General features: G+C 46.1%; 1 protein-coding gene across 3 annotated transcripts in view; it reads right to left on the bottom strand.

The window, feature by feature from the left end:
* waplb (WAPL cohesin release factor b) overlaps positions 1-19,724 on the bottom strand; it is a 41,871-nt gene extending 22,147 nt beyond the window's left edge. The window contains exons 1-6 of one of the 3 annotated variants that reach the window (XM_072667155.1): positions 19,674-19,724; positions 17,820-18,319; positions 9,851-10,541; positions 7,890-8,194; positions 6,913-7,034; positions 421-516 (exon numbers count right to left, since the gene is read on the bottom strand). In XM_072667155.1, the coding sequence (XP_072523256.1) occupies positions 421-516; positions 6,913-7,034; positions 7,890-8,194; positions 9,851-10,541; positions 17,820-18,297 (1,692 nt within the window). In that variant the 5' untranslated portion in view covers positions 18,298-18,319; positions 19,674-19,724. The other 2 variants (XM_072667154.1, XM_072667156.1) reach the window with 2 other exon arrangements.
* Positions 19,725-20,430: the final 706 nt, after the last annotated feature.

The raw sequence follows: 20,430 nt of genomic DNA on the forward strand, positions 1-20,430 counted from the left end.
AGAGAGAGTGTACACGAGAGAGAAAGAGAGAGAGAGAGAGAGAGAGAGATAATGGTGCTCTGTTTGTGAGAGGCCTTTAACAGTTGGTGCTGTTGGTGCTGAACTAGCACAAGCCTCTAGCAGAGCCACTGGGCCACAAACACAGCAGAACAAACTGGAGGAGCGACTGCAGGCCTGGCAATAACCCCGAATACACGGAAGCCCACTGCACATAATAGAGGCGCCCAAATAGGGGAGTGCATTTGCACAGCGGCCATCTACGAGCGCTGCAGGGCAATGGAGGGCAGGTGTAGTGATTCTAGCATTCACTGGTATGACCTTATGCCTACGGGGTGTGTCTGTGTGTGTGTGTGTGTGTGTGTGTGTGTGTGTATATATATATATATATACATACACACACACACAGGCTGAGGTACTCACGGGGGTTGCCTGCGATGCAGAGGGAGGAGGGGGTGGCAGCTCTTCAGCCTCTGGTTGGTTCCAGTGTCTTGCATTATATACAGCTTTCGTTGGAGACTGCAGAAACAAACACCGGAGGTCAGTCAGAGTTGAGCTTTGGGTAAACCTCCTTCACTTCAGAGACATATGTAATTCTATACTCTTTTCCAGCAGCAATACTACTTTTCCCAGTCCAATACCAGATGTTTGAGTTTCTTTCGGTACAGGGAACTGATACCGATACCAACTCTGATCAAATTCTAGATAGAATGTATATCTATATATTATATCTGATCCCAAATAAGATTTAATACACAGCATTTACCAAGAACAATGTTTACTGGTTGAGGAGCTGTGCATTTGAAAAGTTTCAGAGCTATGAAAAAATTAAAAATGGCCACAATGCAGAAACATGCAAGCAGAGAAGCAGAATCGGGCTAAGTTTCACCAAACAGCTTTTAACTGGTGTTAAAAATACCAGGTTAGAAAATCAGGTTAGATTTCTATACTAAACTTCAGTGTCTGGCTTTAAAACAAGCTGATTAAACTGCACATGAAAGAGAAAGAGCTGTAATTTAAGTTCCATTAAAAGTCTGTTTAATGGTAATGAGTATTTATGACTGGCTTGTTAAACATTTGGCTTCATAAAGTCTGCAAACAAAAATATATGTTAGATTATATTATATGTTATATAAGCGCTGTGCAACAAGGGAGACGATTGTAAGAGAGTCGTTTAGGCTTTCGGCCTGAAAGTATTCTGCGCTGCAGATGTGCGGCCGTACTCGAGGTGTTGCTGCTCTTGGTTTTGTCCACGCGACAGCTGCTCAGTCTGTGCGTTTTCACTGCAGCTCTGCGTCCAGATTGAGGGAATTCTTACAATTGAGGAAATTCCTAACATCTTGGTACGAGTTCTGTGATCTGATAAACCTTCAGCTAATAGCCCCAAAAAGACAAACACAATGTCTGCCAGAAAGTTTGGAATAGGTCAAGTCACAGTAAGTCATATTCCACAACTCCTGTGTGGGAACATTTTGGCATTAAAGCGATTAAATCGGCTTCGTTTAAAATATTTTTTTTTTTATTTGATTCATGTTTTCTTTACTTGCGATAAATATTCGTAATTAAAATGCTCTTTTAAAAAAAATAGGTAGTGTGACGATCATAATAAACGCTCCAAAGATCACGTCTCAGTGATGAGAATTATGCCATTTTGATCATTCTAGTTCAAAGCTGCTGTAGAATGTACCACTGAGCCTCTTGGGAGGAAGGAGAGGAAAACCTAGGACCACTAACCAGATACACACAGCCCATCCCTCATCATGTATCAGCACAGCCACTAACAGCACAAAAGGCAAAGAGAAGTGACATCAGAAGCCCAACAGACATCGAGACGGGCCTAACATTCCACCGAAACGCACCACAAAGCGCCACAGGTCGTCATTTCTACCTGTGGCCATCAAACTCTGTAACTCCTCCCTCAGTGTGTGACACTACGGTTCAAATGAGCAATAATAATAGTACTTTATTATATTGCCACTACGCCACTTTACTAAATTCATATAATTTACATACATATTTATTTTATAGAGTGTTTATTCTTACACAAACGGTTGCAGCTGTAACAACTGCAATTACCCTGCTGGGATCAATAAAGTATTTCTGATTCTAATATTGGCATTTCCGTGATAAATTACTTACCTAAATATTTATTTTCATCTTATGGGGAAGAGTAAATGTAAACAGTTGTTGCCAGTTTAGTAAAAAAAAATAAAAATAAAAATAAAAAGCACCAATTTGCATTTTCAAGTAAACACTACAGCGGCTTCAGCTGCCACAGCCCTGCGTATTAATCCCCAGTCCAAACTCTTTAACGACTCTAATTAAAACTCATTAAGGCCGGCCGCATCCTTCCCCCTTATTTGCATGGGTCTCGCGCGGATTGGAGCGCAGGTCGTTAATCTCCGCGGGAGCCCATTCAGGAGGCGCCGCGGGGCACGCTGTCGGTGCGAACGCAGATTAAAAGCTGCCGACGGTGCCAAACTCACTCAAACTGCAGGACGCGACCGGAGACGAGCGGCCAAGCTGCACCGGGAGGAGTCGGCAGGAGGAATGAGGCACAACCTGGCAACCGAACCAGGACATAAACCCAGGAAAGCGGGCAGACCTGCAGCTGGGTTATTATTAATAAAAATGAGCAGACAGAGAGAAGGGCAAGGGCTTGGCTCGGACACGCCGGTCTGCAGGAGGCAGGTTTTCATTTACAGTAATTAACTAGCGTTCCTCAGGGCTTGCAGGGAGCGGAGGACCAGCTCAAGCGTCTTTTCGAATGGGCTGCGGAGACTTGGAACGAGTTTCTGTAATCTCGGACCAAGCAGGGCTTCGGGCTGCGGGCTTCGACCAGGCTGGGGAGGAAAGACGGCCTCAAACGGACTCGATTATTATAGTTTTCCACTACTGTGTGAAAGACGGCCTCCTTTGTTGTTGGATGCGCTATGTTTTTACTGTGGAGCGCAGTTCTGATTAGTAGGCCTGCATAGCTTTGTTTAATTGCAACAAATGATACAGGCGACCTGACGGCGTTGCTATTAATGCGTTTCCTTGTTCAACAATTTCAGGCATGTTCTTTACCTACTACATAAATAGGCAATGGCAACACCTCCACTCGTTGGTTATTGAAGAAGGGTTAAGGGGTGTTCTTATGCACGACACGAAGCGCACCACGAAGCCTTGAGCCTGATCAAATCCAGGAATATTCAATACTACTGTTTATAAACAAGGCTAGCACTCTAGCCAGCAAGGCCATGAGGTTTCCTTTTCATCAAAAGACTACGGTCAACGTGCAGTCAAGGTAATTCACATTCACAACAGTCCATTCAATTCAATACAGAACTCAGCGGACCTGTGAACACAGAGCATTTTACCTTCTATATTTTTGTGGCGTTAAAACATGGCTTTAAAAAAAAAACTAGCTTAATTAAGCAGTCTAATTACGCTCTAACAAAAACAGCACTGGTTAATAAAGGAAAAACTGCTGGAAAAATCTTCTGGGAAACAAACCAAAACAAACACAAACCTGGTAAGGTCAATCGATCAATGTGAGGTGTGAATGAAAGCGCAGCCTCAACTGGGCTGAAACCGAGCATTCGCAGAGGTGGAGCGGCACTTCTGCAATGAAATGCTGGACCGCAAACTTTCGATAGCTGTCCCGGTGATTTAGCAAAGCTGTAAATGGCCGTGATTAACAGGCAAATAAAGCTGCCGATGGCCAACACCTGTGCATCTACAGGCAAGGGCTGGTCCGAGCAATAACGCTGCATACGAAATGCGAAGCAAATTATCTTTAAGCACTGGAAATGAGTCGTTACCCAGAGCCATAAAACAGCCGTCGTAAAAACTATGCTTGGAAAAAGAAAAAGGGGAATAAAGTACGTGCTAAGGCGTGTAATTGATCCACCATCGGGTGGAGCGCGCAGATCCACCGCTCTCAGCAAATGAGGAATCGAATGAGCGATCGCCAAACAAGGCCATGGTGAAACCGCAGGGTGAAAAGGGAGAAAACAATGCAGGGTTTTATTATTATTATTATTAATTTTTTTTTTTTTTAAGCAGTCAGCACAGCCTGAAAGAGATAATGGAGGAAAAAGTCATAGCTCTGGCCCTGTTGAGAGAAGACAGCATCCTACACGAGCAGCAGGACGCAATTACTGTGACTGAGGAGGCAAAATTGCTGCTGGACGAGAGTGGCGAGATACGGACAGAGGCCGGAAGCGCTGACCTGACCGAGCAGGACCACAGCAGACGGCAAAAATATCAAATACTGCAGCAGAATGAATGGGGGGGGGGGAGGGAGCGAGACATAAGACAGAAGGCTGAGATAAATAAAAGGTGGCGGCCGAATAGCTGCGCCTCCGTGTGCGTGATTCATTTAGGCCTCGGTGCATCAGTCAGATGGGTGGTATGACCTCTGACAGTGATGCAATGTGTGCGTTTCGCCTCTGGCCTCTCCACAACAGCATTAAGCGGCACTCACTGCGTATCGACACGCCACGAACACTTACACCAAACGCAACGTGAGCAGTAGGCTCAAGCAGTATAATGGCAATACCGTATACACCGCATTTTAAAATGTTGACGGTCTCTCAACATGAGGACGATGTAGCAACGCTGAGTTCAACTGAAAGCCAGAGCAAGCAAACCTGGATGAGCCAGTCTACTAACTGAGGCTGAACCTAGTGGAGAACCCCTCCCTCGACTTTGTGCTCTCAGAAATGAGGCTTTATCCTCTAAACAGGTGGGATTTGAGCCTCAGTTGGCGGCAACACGGCCTGCTAGCTAACCTATCTAAGCCTAGCTAGCCAGCTACGAGTCCAAACCCAGCAGAACCGGTCTCTTATTTCTCCTTCATGTTCTTCCCAACATCAGCTCTCAGACTGAGTTTTTATGGTCAGCAATTGTGTGAATTGAAAATGCCTGGATCAGCCCCCAAATCCTGTCACTGGATTGGATCGGGAGATCCCCAATTCACAATATTGCCTTGTTGCTGAGAATGGACGCTCACACTGCAACGAAAATACAGTTTAACTTTAAGCTTTAACTGACCAGGCGCGTTAGACCCAGCACTTCACGTCAAAAAGAAAAGAATCCAAAAGGATCCAAAGGAATCTGCGTTGTCAAACATTTCCACACCATAGTCCACTACAGTGATTTTTTTTCTCACCTCTTTTTTTTTGGATGCCACAGCTATTGGTTCAATGCCAAAACATCAGAAGGGGGGGGTGGCGAAGGCGCTAAACCCAGAACACTTCAAACACTGTTGCCGTGGGGTTTCACGCTAAATGAGGAAACCACAGGGGCTTTGACACAGTCGCCAAGTCCTCTACTGCGCCGACACAGCAGGCCGCCGAGCCAAAGGACCCATTTGGCTGGCAAATTCTTGCGTAATTGGTGGTCTGCCGCAGGCCTGTCATCTGTATAAGGAAGCCTCGCATTGGTTTCCAAAACTGATCATTTGTATATAGACAGCCTTCTGCACAGGTCTGGCCATCCCTGGTCACCCCTAAATAGGTCACATTCTCTACAAATGAGAAAACCAAGAGTGTTGAAACTTTTGCAGGTGTGCTGTAACTGGGCTAGATCTATTCAGCCTAGTTGCCACTAACGGTATACACTCTGAAATTATCCGTTTGTTGACTATAGCATGTGTGGATTAGCATTAGTATTTTAGAGCAAATTTTTAGAGCTGGTTTACGGCCAAAAAAATAAAAAATAAAAAAACGGAGTGCGGTGGAGTGCGGTTCTCCCGCTGGTAAAACAGCATTTCTGCCATAGTTTTGCTTAGAACCCACCAGAATTTTAGAGTAAACATGTGATGAGAATGGGTTTTAGAAAATGTACCAATGCAAAAAGCATCTAAGAATGCTCCTCGCTGCTGTAGGCTTCTAAAAACACCAGCTAATAGCTCGTAGAGGACACCAGTGGGCGCTCGGCTAAAACACAGCGGTAAAAACAAAGGACCTGCTCTGGAACTTGATCAATAGCTGATCCATTAAAATGTGCTTTTATATCAAGCTCCAATCCAATCCAAGGTAGGTCCCTGTCCAAAACATTAGAACAAAGAGACACAGTAATTCAGATATGTCTGGTATTCTTAGGACAACGGCAAACATGTTCCACGTCCTTAAGTATAACCTGAATCAGGGCTGAGGCTAAATGAACTGCTGGGGACATCGTGAGCCAATTTCCTGATCCAAAGAGATGGCTACTTATTGGAAAAAGAAGGCTTCTAAGCAATTCATAAACCATACACAGATCTAAGGCTAAGGAGACCACTCTCTTGGAAAGTTCTGAAAGGTAGACTCGGATTTGTCACTTTGACACTGATACAAAGGTACTCAAAGTTGGGATGCCCTTAATACATTTTTGAAAAGGCCACCGGCTAAGCCTCATGCTGACAACGATGAACTGGCAATCTCCTGTCCACTTCTAGAAGTCTACCGAGTCTCCACAAAGGCTACAAACAAAAACGGACATCTAACCACTTCTAGAAATCAGAGTTACAAAATACCTAAAAGCACAGTAACGCAACCAGAGATCAGCAATATTGTGTGTTTAACGTATCACACGACTCCTGTACAAAACCCAGGGCTCGGTGCAGGAGCACAATCCCCATCAATCACTGGAGAACTCCTGACATACTAACAGGGAAGGGACACCGGAACATTAACGTCACGGAAAACGGAAGATGAAAGATGACAAAGCCGTCCCACTGGGTCCACCATCCAACCCCCTCCGGATGAATAATCCAACAAGAAGTCAAGTCTGCTTAGAGTTTGCAGTTTCGCAGAGCCTGGATGTTGGATGATTGTGCCACGAAACCCGCTCGGCTCATTGTGTTTTCCATCCGTATCTTTGCTGGGCTAGACTGAGACACTGCTGTTTCTTATCTTTCCACGCGATACACATAATAAAACTTACCCGTTTGGGTCCGCTGAAGATTTTTCTGCCGCCCTCCTTTGCTTTCTCCTGAGGTTTGACCTGAGGCTTCTTCGGTGCCTCGGACACGGTGCGAGAGTTCGTCTCGGAGATCTCCAGAGGATCTGACAGGATGCATTGCAAGAAAACACACGTTATGAGTGCTTGGTAATGATGTGTAAAGCGATCGATTTAGGTAGCGATAAAGGTGTGTAACGGATGCCGGGACGCATTTCTCAGCTTTTGTGCTTCTCTGAAATTTGCGTTTAATTGAATTGACAGCACATACTGACTCCGCTACATATTAAAAAGATATGATTCCATCCAGAAATGATATTATAATGGCATTATGATTTTTTACTCCATTTTCTGCCTTAGATTATATGTCCAAAACTATGCAGACACTCATTCTAATTGGTCAATTCCCCAGCTCCTGAGACGGACATTAATTGCTTGTATAATTACTGACAAACTAAATGTGACAAGGTTCCCAATACCAAGCTTCAGCTAAAAGGGGACAAAGCCTTCACTATTAGGCTGTGAGGCAACATTCTCAGCGTTCTCTGGAGTGATGGAGCTCCACACAGCACTTCTACGATTAGGGAGAGTAGTGTTTCAGAACTAATGGTCATCTACATCAGTACCTGACCTCACCAACACCCTTGGCATAGTGGATGAATCAATTCTTCACCTCAGTGCTGCGAAATCTAGCATAAGGCCTTCCAAGAACAATAGAGGCCATTAGAGCCTATCAAACATCCAACAACATCCTCGAACCAGCTGTCCACATACTTTTAGACATATAACGTAATAAGGGCTTCTATTGGTTGCAAAGAATGAAAGCAAGTACCAATAATCTCCAGTTAAGCACCTCTAAAGGCATTCGATTTAGCTTTAATTCCACCAGAACCCCCACCGCGAGCGTGTGTGTCGGTGCATGCAGAGCTCATACTGACCTCGCTTGAGGCCAAGTCTCTGACCTGTGCTGCTCTGGCTCTCCTGAGAAGATCTAGGCTGAGGGCTGTCTACGCTGGTTTCCCCAGAAACCTCTGCGGGTGCCGCCGCAGCCATGGCCTTCCTCTTGGCCCTCCTCCTCTCAGCTGAGCTCTCATCTTCATCGCTGTCGCTTTCACTCAGGTCATCGAAGCCGAAATACTTGATCTTGTAGTTCGATCTGCCCGAGGAGGCCGGGTCATCATCTTCTGCGAAGCCCTCCCCATCATCGAAGCCAAACAGCTCCAGCTTACTGTCCTTCTTAGATTTGCTCTGCGTGGGTCTGGACCTACTGTCAGTGCCATGAAAACATAACAGGGAGTTAGAAATGATTGACGGTGGTCCTATTTTCCAAAATCTAGCTGTACTGAGTTTTCTATGGCTGCCACAAACGATTATTTTCTTTAGCTTAACCTATCGATTATTTTGTCGCTTAGTCGATTAATCGAAACGATTAGTTTTCTAAAAAGTGACGTAGGTTTAAACATGAACTTCAGCAGAACAGTCAGCTGTGCCGTGGGGTGTTTACACCCCTAATCAAAGTCCGCCAACCAACATCTCAGGTTCCAGCCATAACCTTTTCCCTTGGTCACAACAAAGATTGCTTTAATAACGAGAGCAATTAGTGGCTATTAAGCGTCTCTACCAAAGGCTGGCTAATACCTAATACCGGACGTGAGGCCAAAGCAACATAAGTGCAGACGAAACGGCCGAATGCATGTGGTGCTTACAGGTATCTATAGGATCTCAAAAAAGTTCCTTAAAAATAAAACACTGGGGTCTGTTTCCACTGTTCCTCGTCTGTACTGTGCAGCAAATAGCAGCGTTGAGCTTCACGTCTGAACAAAGTATCAAAGCATGTCGTCACACTCGGTATTAATATCGAGTAATACAGGTGGTCAAGCGTCCTGCCACATCCACGTATGCACTAGGTATGAACCAGACTTAAACATAATTAGACGAAATAAACTAGCGCCTGTGTGTTTTCTCCTCAGGTGCTTCAGAGTTGCGCGAGTGCTGCTGTGAGACTCACGGCCCGTCACATCATTGAGTTATTGTCACCTCCGATGAGAGGACTGGACCGGCTAAACACATGCGAGTAAACTCAATGGGTAATCCTGAGGACAGCATAAACGATCAAGGTCACTACAAGGGATGCACCGATCCATCTTTTTCTGTTCCGATACAGATACAACTCCGATACAGATCCGATATCATTGCAGAATTAATAAACCATATACCTGACCATCTGGAAGAGACTTAAGGTATCAGGATTGACGCAATCATTCCTTTACTAACTTTCGAAAACAAGCTAAAATAAATGAACAGATTCATTTAAGAATACTAAAATTATTAACTGTGCTGGACCTCGGCACAGTGCTGTCTGGGCTCAGGAAGTCTGTGAGACTGAAGACTGAAGAACCTTCTCGGTTCACCTTATATGGAAGACGAGCTGGATTACTTGCTGATAGTTGGTAACGGGTCGAGGGGACCATGTTTGTTAGATAGGGGGAGTCTTGCCGTTTGCCAGTTATCCTAAACCCGATCCCGATCCAAGGACCGATATCCGATCCTAGTATCGGATCAGTGCATCCCTAACAGTTACTGCACCATTACCCATTATTCACACGTTTACACTGCTGTCCACAATATAAATTACTAGAGATAGTAGAGAGATGCTAACAGCCGGAAATAAATTCTGTGTGCGTGTATGAACATACTTGGCCAATAAATCAGATTCTGATAATGTAATCATCATAACAGGCCTATAGTGAAGCCTGCACTGGTGTAACGCAGCTGTGATTGTCAACCCAACTAATGAAAAAAGGCCTAGTTCAAACACACACTTCGCCTCCGAACGCCACTGAGGTGACCTCTGAAAAGCCCAGTCCGGGTTCGAGCGATCTGACAGCACTGCAGTTACAGAAACTGACCCCTGCTGAGTTACCTGACAGGTTTGGATTCGGTTTCCGCTTTCTTCCTCAGCCGTCCAGCTTCCCCAGGATCGGAAGACGAAGCGTTGGACGTGAACTCCTCCATGCCTCGGTCTATTGAATCCTGGATGGTGACGTTGCAAGCAGACACAGAGGACGGGTGCAGGACCGTGTAGTCCCTCGGCCTGCCTCTGCCCGTCGTCTTAGCGGCGCCGCCGCCCGCGCCGCCACTCTTCAAAGCCGCTGTTGCGCTGCTGTCAAACGCGCTCCCGAAGCAGTCGGCGCCCCCGGGCTGCTTGCCTTTGTTAGATCTGCAGTACGTCCTGCAGTTGGAAGCCCTGAGGAGTGACTGAGAGTGGTCTTCCGATTCTGAAGGCTCCACGGGGACCTCAGAGTCCCCTTGGCCCACCTCTTCAATGTGGGTCTCTACGGGGGGTTTGGTCTGGAAGCTGCTGCCACTGCGGCCGTAGCCGCCAGAGGTCCACGTGCTGGACGGAAGGTCTCTGGATAAGGGGAGCGGAGACGTGGATTGGGCCCCCAACCCAACCACTGCGCTCCAAGCATCGAAAGAGTCCTTGTCCTCGGATTTCTCTGATTTTAGAGTCGTGGTCTGGGCCAGAGGTCTGCGGTCACTCTCCGAGGCGTTTTTGTACCAGGAGTAACTGTGGCGATCCGTGCTCTCGCTGGACCAACTGTAGGTCTTGCCTAGAAGAAGCAGGAGACAGGCAGAAAGAGTCGGTCAGACGCTTGCATAAGACTTTCATAACACCTGACCAACAAACCAGCACCACATCAACAAAGGATTACACGGGTACCACGCAGCCGTATGAGCCTCCCTGCAGTGCATCCAAGCGAACACGCCATCTACCGTCTAAGCATGCAGCATAAAAGCCGGCGGCTGCCATCAGTAGACAGCCAATCGAACTGGATACAAAGTCATTCTGACGGTACCCACACCTCCGACACAGCTATACCACACAGACAAAAATATTGGGACACTTGCTGACTTATTGTTTCTTTCTAAGTCTTGGGGGGGCTTTTGTTGGAGTAACTGTCTCTACCGTCCAGGAAAGAAGGCTTTCTACTAGATTTTGAAGGAGCATTGCTCCGAGGAATTGATTGCAACCGGTGACAAGAGCGTTATCACCCTCCCTCCACCCACCCTGGGATGAACCTCATCCCAAAAGTACTGGATGGCGCCCCATCATTCCAGGGTCCACTGCTCTTGTCTGATCTTGCAACAATGAGTGTCCCTTAGAACCCCAACAGCAAAATGTGCAGGTGTACGATTAAACAGTTGATGACCGTCATTAGCAGAGTTAAGAACTTTAGAAGTTTATAATTAGGTCTACTTGCACCTGCAATGGACATTTATATACCACAGGACAATACAGTAGACATTATAAATTTACATATTTATTAACATCATCATTTATTAACCGGCATTCTCTACCTACCTGCATTTTAAACATTCAACTCCAAAGCAGGACTCATCCTAAAACTACTCCTGCATTTTTTATTTCTTCTCTATTTTTATTTATCTGATATTGTCTCATCTCTAAATTTGAATCTGATTTATTTCCTGTATATTTTTATTATCCACATTTTCATCCATCTGGCCTATTTTCTTGTTCTCACGTATCTGAAAAGCCGTCTGATTTAAATAATAAGAAGTACTTTATTTAGTTTAGTTCACAAAATTGGACTGATCACTTAGCGGACCGCTTTTTGATGCCAGTGGGAAAAATATTACAAAATAAATAAACAATAATCATTTTTTAAAAGTATGTCAACAATAAAAACGTCACACAAGAAAGATTATGATACCAGATAAATGCAAACCTGTAAACTTGCACCAGAATTTCAGTTTATCTAGATTTCCTTTCCTGACTGTAGGACTGCTGAACCACCAGATATTGTTATATCGAATATTTTACATCAAATCATTTATATCGTGACCGTCATGGGACTATTCTGAACAGTTCGAGCCTTTATTTAGCTGCAACATTGTTTTGTATTGGAGTTGGTTAGTTATCTTAGTTGCTTGCAATCTCTGAAAAAAGGCAATGATGCTGCGTTCAAGTGAAACTGGATAGGAAACTGGACAATATTGCTTGTACCACAAACCGGGAAACTTGAGATTCTAGATTTTTGATATACAGATTTACGAGATTGCTTAGATTGATATTTCAGTGTTTGCAGACAATCCAATGTCTCTGTTCAACAAGACAACCTTGGATCTCATCGGATGCTTGGTGGTCAGATCTTCAGACAAGCGCCCTAACAGGGCTAAGCTGTATCATCCGGCACATACTACCTTTCTTTGAGCGCTCAAACGCAGCATTAGTCCTCATTTACTCACAGCCATCACTCCTCCTGCAAATCCAGACATTACTGTGATTGTATTGCTGAATCCATCACAGAGAGGACTTGGGTACTACGGGTTTATTCAGACTGAGTGCACTATTAAACTAAGTACCAAGCACTGCTTAAAAACAACGATTATTACTCCAGCCTGTCAAAACAACTCATCACTGACTCCGCTGATAAACAGACTGAGCTTTGTTAAAGAGCCGGGGGGCACCGCAGAGTGGAGCACGTCACTCGACAAACTTCTGATCCTCTTCCCGAACACGCTTTGCCCTTTGCTCACAGCTCAGAGGTCAAAGCCAGCGAAGATCTTCCAGACGTCCCCAGACGAACCGAAAACAGCAATTATCACCCCGTCGAGTCAAGACGATGCCTGCTGGGTCTGAAAAACAACGGTAATCTCCACTGGTAGCACATCAGTCGCCCACAGCAGCACAAACTGCAACTGGGCCCACCCCTCCCCTAGCATTAACTAAATGCTGGGGTCGCTAATGACCCCCCTGAACAAAACCTGGCCATGCATAGCGCCACTAAAAACTTTGGATATAAGAGGAACGGAGGTTTTTACCGTTAAGGCTGTTGAGACCAATGGCCCGTTGCAAAACACAGCTTGCATAATTTGCATCAGCTTGCGATTCAGAAGCCACTGAGGTTGCAACGAAGCTGGCGAGACGGCAAACGGCAACAGAGACGAATGTCCAAATGACCAAATAAACCCCATAGTATTAGTAATTGAGCTCCTCAGAAAAGCCATCCCATTCGTTTGAGCATGGATGTGTCCATAGCTTAAGCCCCACCCCTATTCTCACCCACTTTACCCTGACAGACTGCACCCCGATGCCTAGCACGATCACGGAGAGGGTTTCCGACGTGAGAAAACCCAGAAGAGAATCAGGGGCGCATCAGCAACCAAGTTTGGTTGACCACTCGTGGTCCTTCCATGAAGCTCAGGCTTTCTGTAATCCTAACCCACCCTTTGACCACAGACGCATACTCACACACTCACTCGGTCAGGACTGCCGCCAGGTGGTTTTCTGAGTCACCATTTACTTTAAGGTGGGGACGCATCTGTCCAACCGTTTCCTCACCAGATATCGACCAATGCTGTGTACAGATCCAAACCAGACAAGCTTCTAGACCTCGCTGCGGACTCCTCTGGACTACCAGGCTGTCCAGAAACGTTCAGCTAGACACATAGATTATTAGACACATAGATGGAAAAGTTCTACCGGATTTCAGATGATCAAGTTCCACCACATGGGAAGTAACAAGGGATATCCCGAGCCTATACGATCCAGTGACTCGGAATCAGGGGCCAATCCAGGCAATTTTAATGGTTCGGACATCGGCTTTTAAGGTAGCGATCCACGTCCGATTCTTAGGTTCACCATCTGGCGTCCTCTATGTGCCTTTAATAGACACGATCCTCAGCTGCTGCAGACGAAAGTCTCATTTTTTAAATGCTACCCCAGACAGAGTTCATCTGTACCTTTATTTCAGAGCCTTTTCTGAGCTAATAAGAGTGGCGATGTTACAAGTTAGCAGCCAAAACAAAAGCCAAAGCTGCTTCTAGTGCTAAATTCAGGGAAGATGAGAACTTCATCTTAGCGTTAGCTCAAAGCCTCGCTCTAAATTATTCACTCTTCCAGAAAACGGTCTATTTTCGAGCAGCCAAAACAGCCAGTTTGGTTGTAGATTTGACAGATTTTTCTCCATGTGGGAAGATCTTTTCTCTGGAATAATTAAATGCTCCAATGTACTACCAGTGGGGGAACCACACCTCCTTTCTTTGGTACTAAACCAGCTCTGAACATCAAATTCAGTGCGCGTACACCAACTGATCTGACTGCAGGGCTATAAAGGAGCTGGGAACTGAATGGTCAGGCTGGACTGTAAGATATTAAACACTGCAGAGATTAAAAACATAGTAAATCAGATTAGAATTTAGTCTGATTTTAGGTACTAAAAATGGCAATTTTACTGGATTAGAACAGCTTCCCAAGCTGTGGGGCTGTATTACTTATAGAAACACAAAGATCAGACGGAATCCGCGTTATCAGCAGCGTTAGTCAGCATTAAGAGACTCTTGCAACCTTGATCGGGACGTGCCAAGAATTAACTTCATGCAATGATAATGGGGCAAGTCTTTTTAGTGCTGGACACCAGTTTGCATCCATTCATTGAGGCCATTCCCAGCCTTTACACATCAGCAGAGTAACCTAGCGCTTTATCTGCGTTTTCCAGCTTGTCTCAAACCCACAATCAGCGCGATCACGCAGCATGTCAAAATGAAAGCCAAACAAATTTGTTTTTGTCTGTTTTCTACTGTGTAAATGTTCGTTGTCTCTTAAGATTTAATTTATCTTTACTGTGGTCTTTTATTGTCATGGGCAGGCTTGCAGAACTGCACCAGAGAGAGAGCTGCCTCTCCCGCTGTAGAGCAGCACTGCCTTTTATAGCTTAAGCGTTCGCCATTTCTGATTTTCAGATACGCTGTTCCAGAGAGTATTACATTTTCTCTCACACTTTTCTAACGACCATTACTTTATCAGAAACAGAATCAAACGGGTGTCCTACAGTCTGGCAGACACTCTTTAGTGCCTCTAAACCAACTTAAAAAAAAAAAAGCAAAGGCGGTACAGCCACGTCCAAACGATGCACAAGCTGAACTCTGCTCTCGACGAATGATGAGATTTTCTCTGCTCAGTAAACAAGTTGATTATGCTCAGATATGGATACGTCTGACACCGATTTCTAAGAGCATAAACTTTTACACAAAGCAACATCTGGGAACAACAGAATGGTCCTTCTGTTGGCACTGCTGTGACAGTATGTCCTACTGTGAGATTACTCCGAGTCCTTATAGGCAAAGTCTGTTCACTCTGCGGCCATCTTTGCAATGCCAGTGGGCAGCGATTTCCAGGTTTCTATCTCTATGAATGTGGAGAGACCAAACTACAGCAAACTGAAGGTCAGCTTACCTTTTCAAAACCAGATTTTTAAAAAAAAATCATGAATAGTTTGTAGCGTTCGGCTCAAGAATTCGCAAAAAAAAAACTATCAGTATAACTATAGTATAACTATTCAGCTTGTTCTGGCTACTGTTTTTATGTAGATCTCCACACCGAAGTTGTGAGGACCTCGTTTTGTTATAAAGTGTGATTTTATCCATGAACAGATGACCGGCGTGTTGAGCTTCACGACAACTCCCATTCATTTCAACCAGTGGCCGGTCTCCTCATTTAGAGCGTTGCCATGTCCATCACGTTACCGATTCCTTCAACAAGACTTCCATCTCTCTTTCAGCCTGAGCTCCCTGGTCACTGAGGCACCACACTGGACCTGGATCTCATCAGAATGTTTAAACGGACAACATTCACAACCGTAAGATTATGCTTACTGTGTACGTATTAGTCCACGAACTACGGACCGCACTGTGGCCGTCTACAAAATCCATTTGGTCACTTAAAGAAGTCGAATTTTGACAGTATTTCAAAGTGGCACCAAATGAAACTAGGTTTCTACATTAGTACGTTGTTTCGACTAGACTTTTCCACTCCATAAATGGTCCTTCAGTCAAGTTCCTCCCAAAGTTCACTTACTAAAACTTCATTTAACGGCTCATTAAATTAGTGCTGCGCTATAAAGATTACTAACATAGTTAGATATTGTTAGAATGGCTTATAATTAATATCCCTTGAAATGAATGAAGTTGTCCTCAAATTCCCTGACTTAAGGAACACCACAGTTCTTCAACAGGCCAGGCTGCAGTAAATCCAGGAACACCGAAAAGAAAAAACTGTTAAGCTCAATTAGAAACTATAGCTTAATAAAATTTGAGGCTAGACTGCACAGCCCTAGACAAAAGGTTAGGCCAGAGAACTCATAAGCCTCGAGCTGACTGGTCACATGAAGGTCCAATGTTGAGCTTGACTGGCCCCTAAATGTTCTCCTATTATTAACAATGCGTCTGTCGGTGTTCTCAAACTGAGATCCAGCTAATTGATGATTCAATCAGCCACGTAATTATCTTAGACTCCCGAGAGGGACCTGACAGATATACCAGTTATGAGTGGAAATGTAAATTAAGGCCAGGAGAGACCCATTTCTAGGTCTACTGGGTTTCAAAGACTGATTTTGGCCAGTCTTTGAAACCCAAAGCTTGAGAACCATGTCAAACGACACAGCGTAGGATGTACCCTAGCGTGAACCAAGTCATGGGGAGGGCGAATCCGTTAGAAGAAACCTGAACGTCAGGCAGCTAAAGCTAAAGCTCACAGCGGCAAAGACAGCAGCACGGTTTAACTCAGCTGAGCTTTGGGAACCAGCTTCTGCTTCAGGTTCAGAAACAAAAACTGAAAGCTCATCAAATACACCTGCTGCTTCAAGTCAGAGCTCGCTCTGTAGCAAACTACCGTGTCGCTGCCAAGCGTGCCACTTCCTGTCAAGGAAATGTCACCATGAGCCGCCGAGAGTTCTCAGATACATCCGACGCACCCGGAGCTCGCCGCGTTCTGCCGTGATCTAGACAGCCACCTGTCACTCTGACGGAGCCCTTTTCCCCCAGCAGATATACACAGCGGTGACAGACAAGAGGGCCTCCTCTACCACCTGAAGAGCCACAAAAGGAAGACCGCTGGCGAGCCGAGGTTTCTGAGCTGCGCCAGACAGATGGGTTTAAAGACAAGGCAAGGATTTCTGGAGCCTTGAGCTTCCCTGTGTGGCTGGCTCATCTCTGCACTGTGAGGTACAACACTACATAAGGAATAATATGGACTATTCTGCATTCGAACCGCCTTAATACACTATCTCAAGACACCATCACAAGACAAAACATCACCATCATCATCTCGAGCATCCAAGTTCAGCCCTGCATAGGTTCAACTATTCCCTGCCCCAGCACACCTGATTGAGTCTTTCCTGAGAGGAGACGAGTGCCCAGTTGGTGCCCAAGACTAAAGATGGGGAAGAAAGGGATAAAACTAAAAAGGTATAAACGATAGATTTTACTTTCAAATCGAATTCTGTGAGATGATCATGACCCCGTATGACGTCCTCAAAATTCCAACTGTTCCAGTTTCGGAGGCTCAGTAGATAATGCCTGTGATCAACATTTGCAGTTTCAACCAAACACAAAAGGCAAGTCAAACATAAACACTGGGGCTTCGAGTCAAATTGCTGCTGCACATTTATCAGCAATCACAGATCAACCTTTTGAGGCAGCCTAAAAAAAAACACTTTCATGGCGTAGAGTGCTTGCACCCCGACGCTTGCCGCTTTGACGTAATCCTAGCGGTAACGACAATCCATAAAAATCAACAGGTTCATCAATTTCAGGCCAAAACTAAACAAAAGCTGGTTGTTTTGGGTGCCAACTGTTCCTTGACATATTTCGGCAGTCCTGATCAGCCCATAAAAATGAAATACTATATAATTTGGTTGGATGAATAACGCTGCGAGTGGTCCTGTGTTTTGGGGAAGAGGAGGAAGGCTTCTCCCTCATAATTCTCAGCTGGAAGCAGATCACTCATCTTCCCAAATCAGACCAAGCAGATCCAGATCCCATCACTTGGGGTCATTCCGCCTCATGCTGTAAAATCAAAGAGAGCTAACCTGCGGTAGAGCTGCTGAAGAACCTCCCAGCGTCCTCAGGCACCCGATGAGCACTGCGGTCAGCGGCCAGGGAGGGCGACATCCAGCTGGGGGCCACCGCCTCCACGCTGGCCGGCTGGCTAACCCTGCTGTTGGGCTCCAGAGTCAGGCTGGCCTTGGGCGCCTCCGTGGAAGCCGGCCTGACCGACGACACCTTGGGCTGCGCCACGTTTCGAGAGGTGACCGGCTTGGATTCTTCGTCGCTGTCGAACCCGAACGGGTCTTCGGACCCGTCGCCTTCAACGAGCTTGGGCCTCTTGGTGCGATCGGCCTGATCCGCCTTCAGGCCAGGCCTCTTGGAGCCCAGCTGGGCTTTGTAGGTAGTCTCGCCCCATTTGGTGCTAAGCGTGGCCCTCTTGTTGGAAAGGACCTCGTCGAACTTGGAGGACCCGTCTCCTCCGGTCTTGCGGCTGTAGGTTTTCCCGAATCTTGACGTCATTGTGGCATTCGTTTCATATTCTCTGCAAAGGGGTGGAGAAGGACAACGGACTTAATCACAGAAGATCTGGTCGGATCGGATCGGTGCAGCGACGTACTGTTGCAGATGCAGATACAGAACAAAAACAAGGGAAATACGTCAACATTAGAAACAGATACAACACAGGAGACATGTGGAAACCAGTGGGCTACTGGCTTACCACCACAAATCCCACAATGCCTTCCCAACATGCTCTTAAAGTCACAGAACCGCTCAAAACTACAGCAATTAGTCATTTACCCTAAAGTGAAGTAAACACCCCTGAAACCAGCTAGCTGGCTAACACCAAACTGCTGCCTGCTAACAATAAAACCTTCATTTTAACCTCTTCATCACCAATAATCCCACACAAACAGACCAGGGCCAACTTCAACCGACCCGTTTCACCCCTGAAACTTGATGTTCTGACGTGCTGCACCACCTCCAGAGTGCAGTTAGCTTAGCATAGGCTAGCCTGTTATCTCCAACTTAGCTAATTCCGTGAAAGTTAGCTAGCTAGCTAGCTAACTTGCTAAGCACACTTAGCAAAATAGCTAGATAGGCTAGCTAGGCTAGCTAGCTAACCAAACACTGTACGCAGACCTGCCGAGGAAAGTGCTGCGACGTCTTTGCCCGAAAATACAAACGTCGGCTAGACGTTTCTGAACGTAATCTAGCGAGACGTCTCAGAATCAGCTCGCGCTCGGCGTTCGCCAGCTAGCTACCTGTTAGCCTAGCACAGCTCGGGCTTGCTCCGGGGATTAGCACAACAAACCGGCACGGGGTTGAAAACGAGCACCGCGAGTGGACCGGCCACCTGAAACGAGACCTTTCCGACCCCGAGTCGCGGTTCGAGGGGGGGTTTCTGACCGTAGTTCGGATTTCTGTCTGTCTGTCTGTTTGTTTGTTAGCCGCTAATCTGATTGACCGTTTAAAGCAGCGCGAGCTCGTTAGCTAGCTAGCTATGTAGCGTTAGCACACCGGCTCGCGGAGCACAGAAATGTGCTTTATGTGCAAACTGGCGCGACAGCCACGACCACACGACACAGAGGAGGCCGACCCCCGCGCTCAGGGTGAACTCTGGCCGCTGGCTTTATTTCAGGGTTTGATCTCTGATTGTCTTTTTCTATTTTTTTTTGTTGTTTTTTTTTTAACGCTGTTAGCTTTAGCCTCTCGCAGCGCGTGACCGGGCCGTTCCCCCAGCGCGCGCCCCGCCGCACATAAACAGCGAGATTTATTCCCGGCAAAGGTTGAAACACAAACTCCGCGACTCAAACTGCAGCGCTGGCTCGGTCGGAGCCGCCGCCGCGCCTCACGGTTGGCTAAATCGCAGCCGGACTTTCTCTGTTTCCACCTACATTTTTATCTCCGATTGTTTCGGCCTCCATCCGCGCGCCCCCTCCCGCGCCCTCTCACTCGCAACGTCACGTAACGCCGGCCGGCATTAGCCAATCGGGGGCCGCGCTCCGGCGTCCGCGCGCCGCGGTTGGCCAACGGCTCGCTCCGTGCAAACCGGGAAATGTAGTCCGTCTCGTGGAGAACTGTAGTCCGCCCTCACGAACCGCTTGTTTACATCCGTACTGACCTATAAAACGTTTAGAGAACGACGCAGCGCGGCGCGAGCTTCTCGTAGCTCACGTTTCTTGTGAGATTTGGAGCATTTTATCATCAGTAATATTAAATACGTAAACATTGTACTGTCTATCTGGTATTTTTTTTAATTAATGGGTGAAAACTCTACATTTTTTTATTTTCAATATCGGAATATAATCAGGAAAAATAATATATCATTTTCCTGGGGAAAAATGGAGAAACTGAGCAGTGTAAGCAATTCCCAGGTGCCATGTTGTTGCTAAGCAGTTGCTAGAATATGGGGTTGCATCCCTGTCCCAAGTGGTTGCTAGGGTATCCCAGGTACATTTACATTGGTGGCATTTAGCTGATGCTCTTATCCAGAGCGACTTACAAGGTTACCTGTATTACAGAGGCGGGTCAGTGCAGTGTTAGGAGTCTGGCCCAAAGACTCTTATTGGTGTAGCGCAGCATAGTCACCCAGACCGGGAATCGAACCCCAGTCTCCCACGTGGTGAGGTAGCTCAGTGGTATGTAGTGGTG

The sequence above is a fragment of the Salminus brasiliensis genome, chromosome 22, assembly GCF_030463535.1.
Source record: "Salminus brasiliensis chromosome 22, fSalBra1.hap2, whole genome shotgun sequence".
NCBI classification, from domain to species: domain Eukaryota; kingdom Metazoa; phylum Chordata; class Actinopteri; order Characiformes; family Bryconidae; genus Salminus; species Salminus brasiliensis.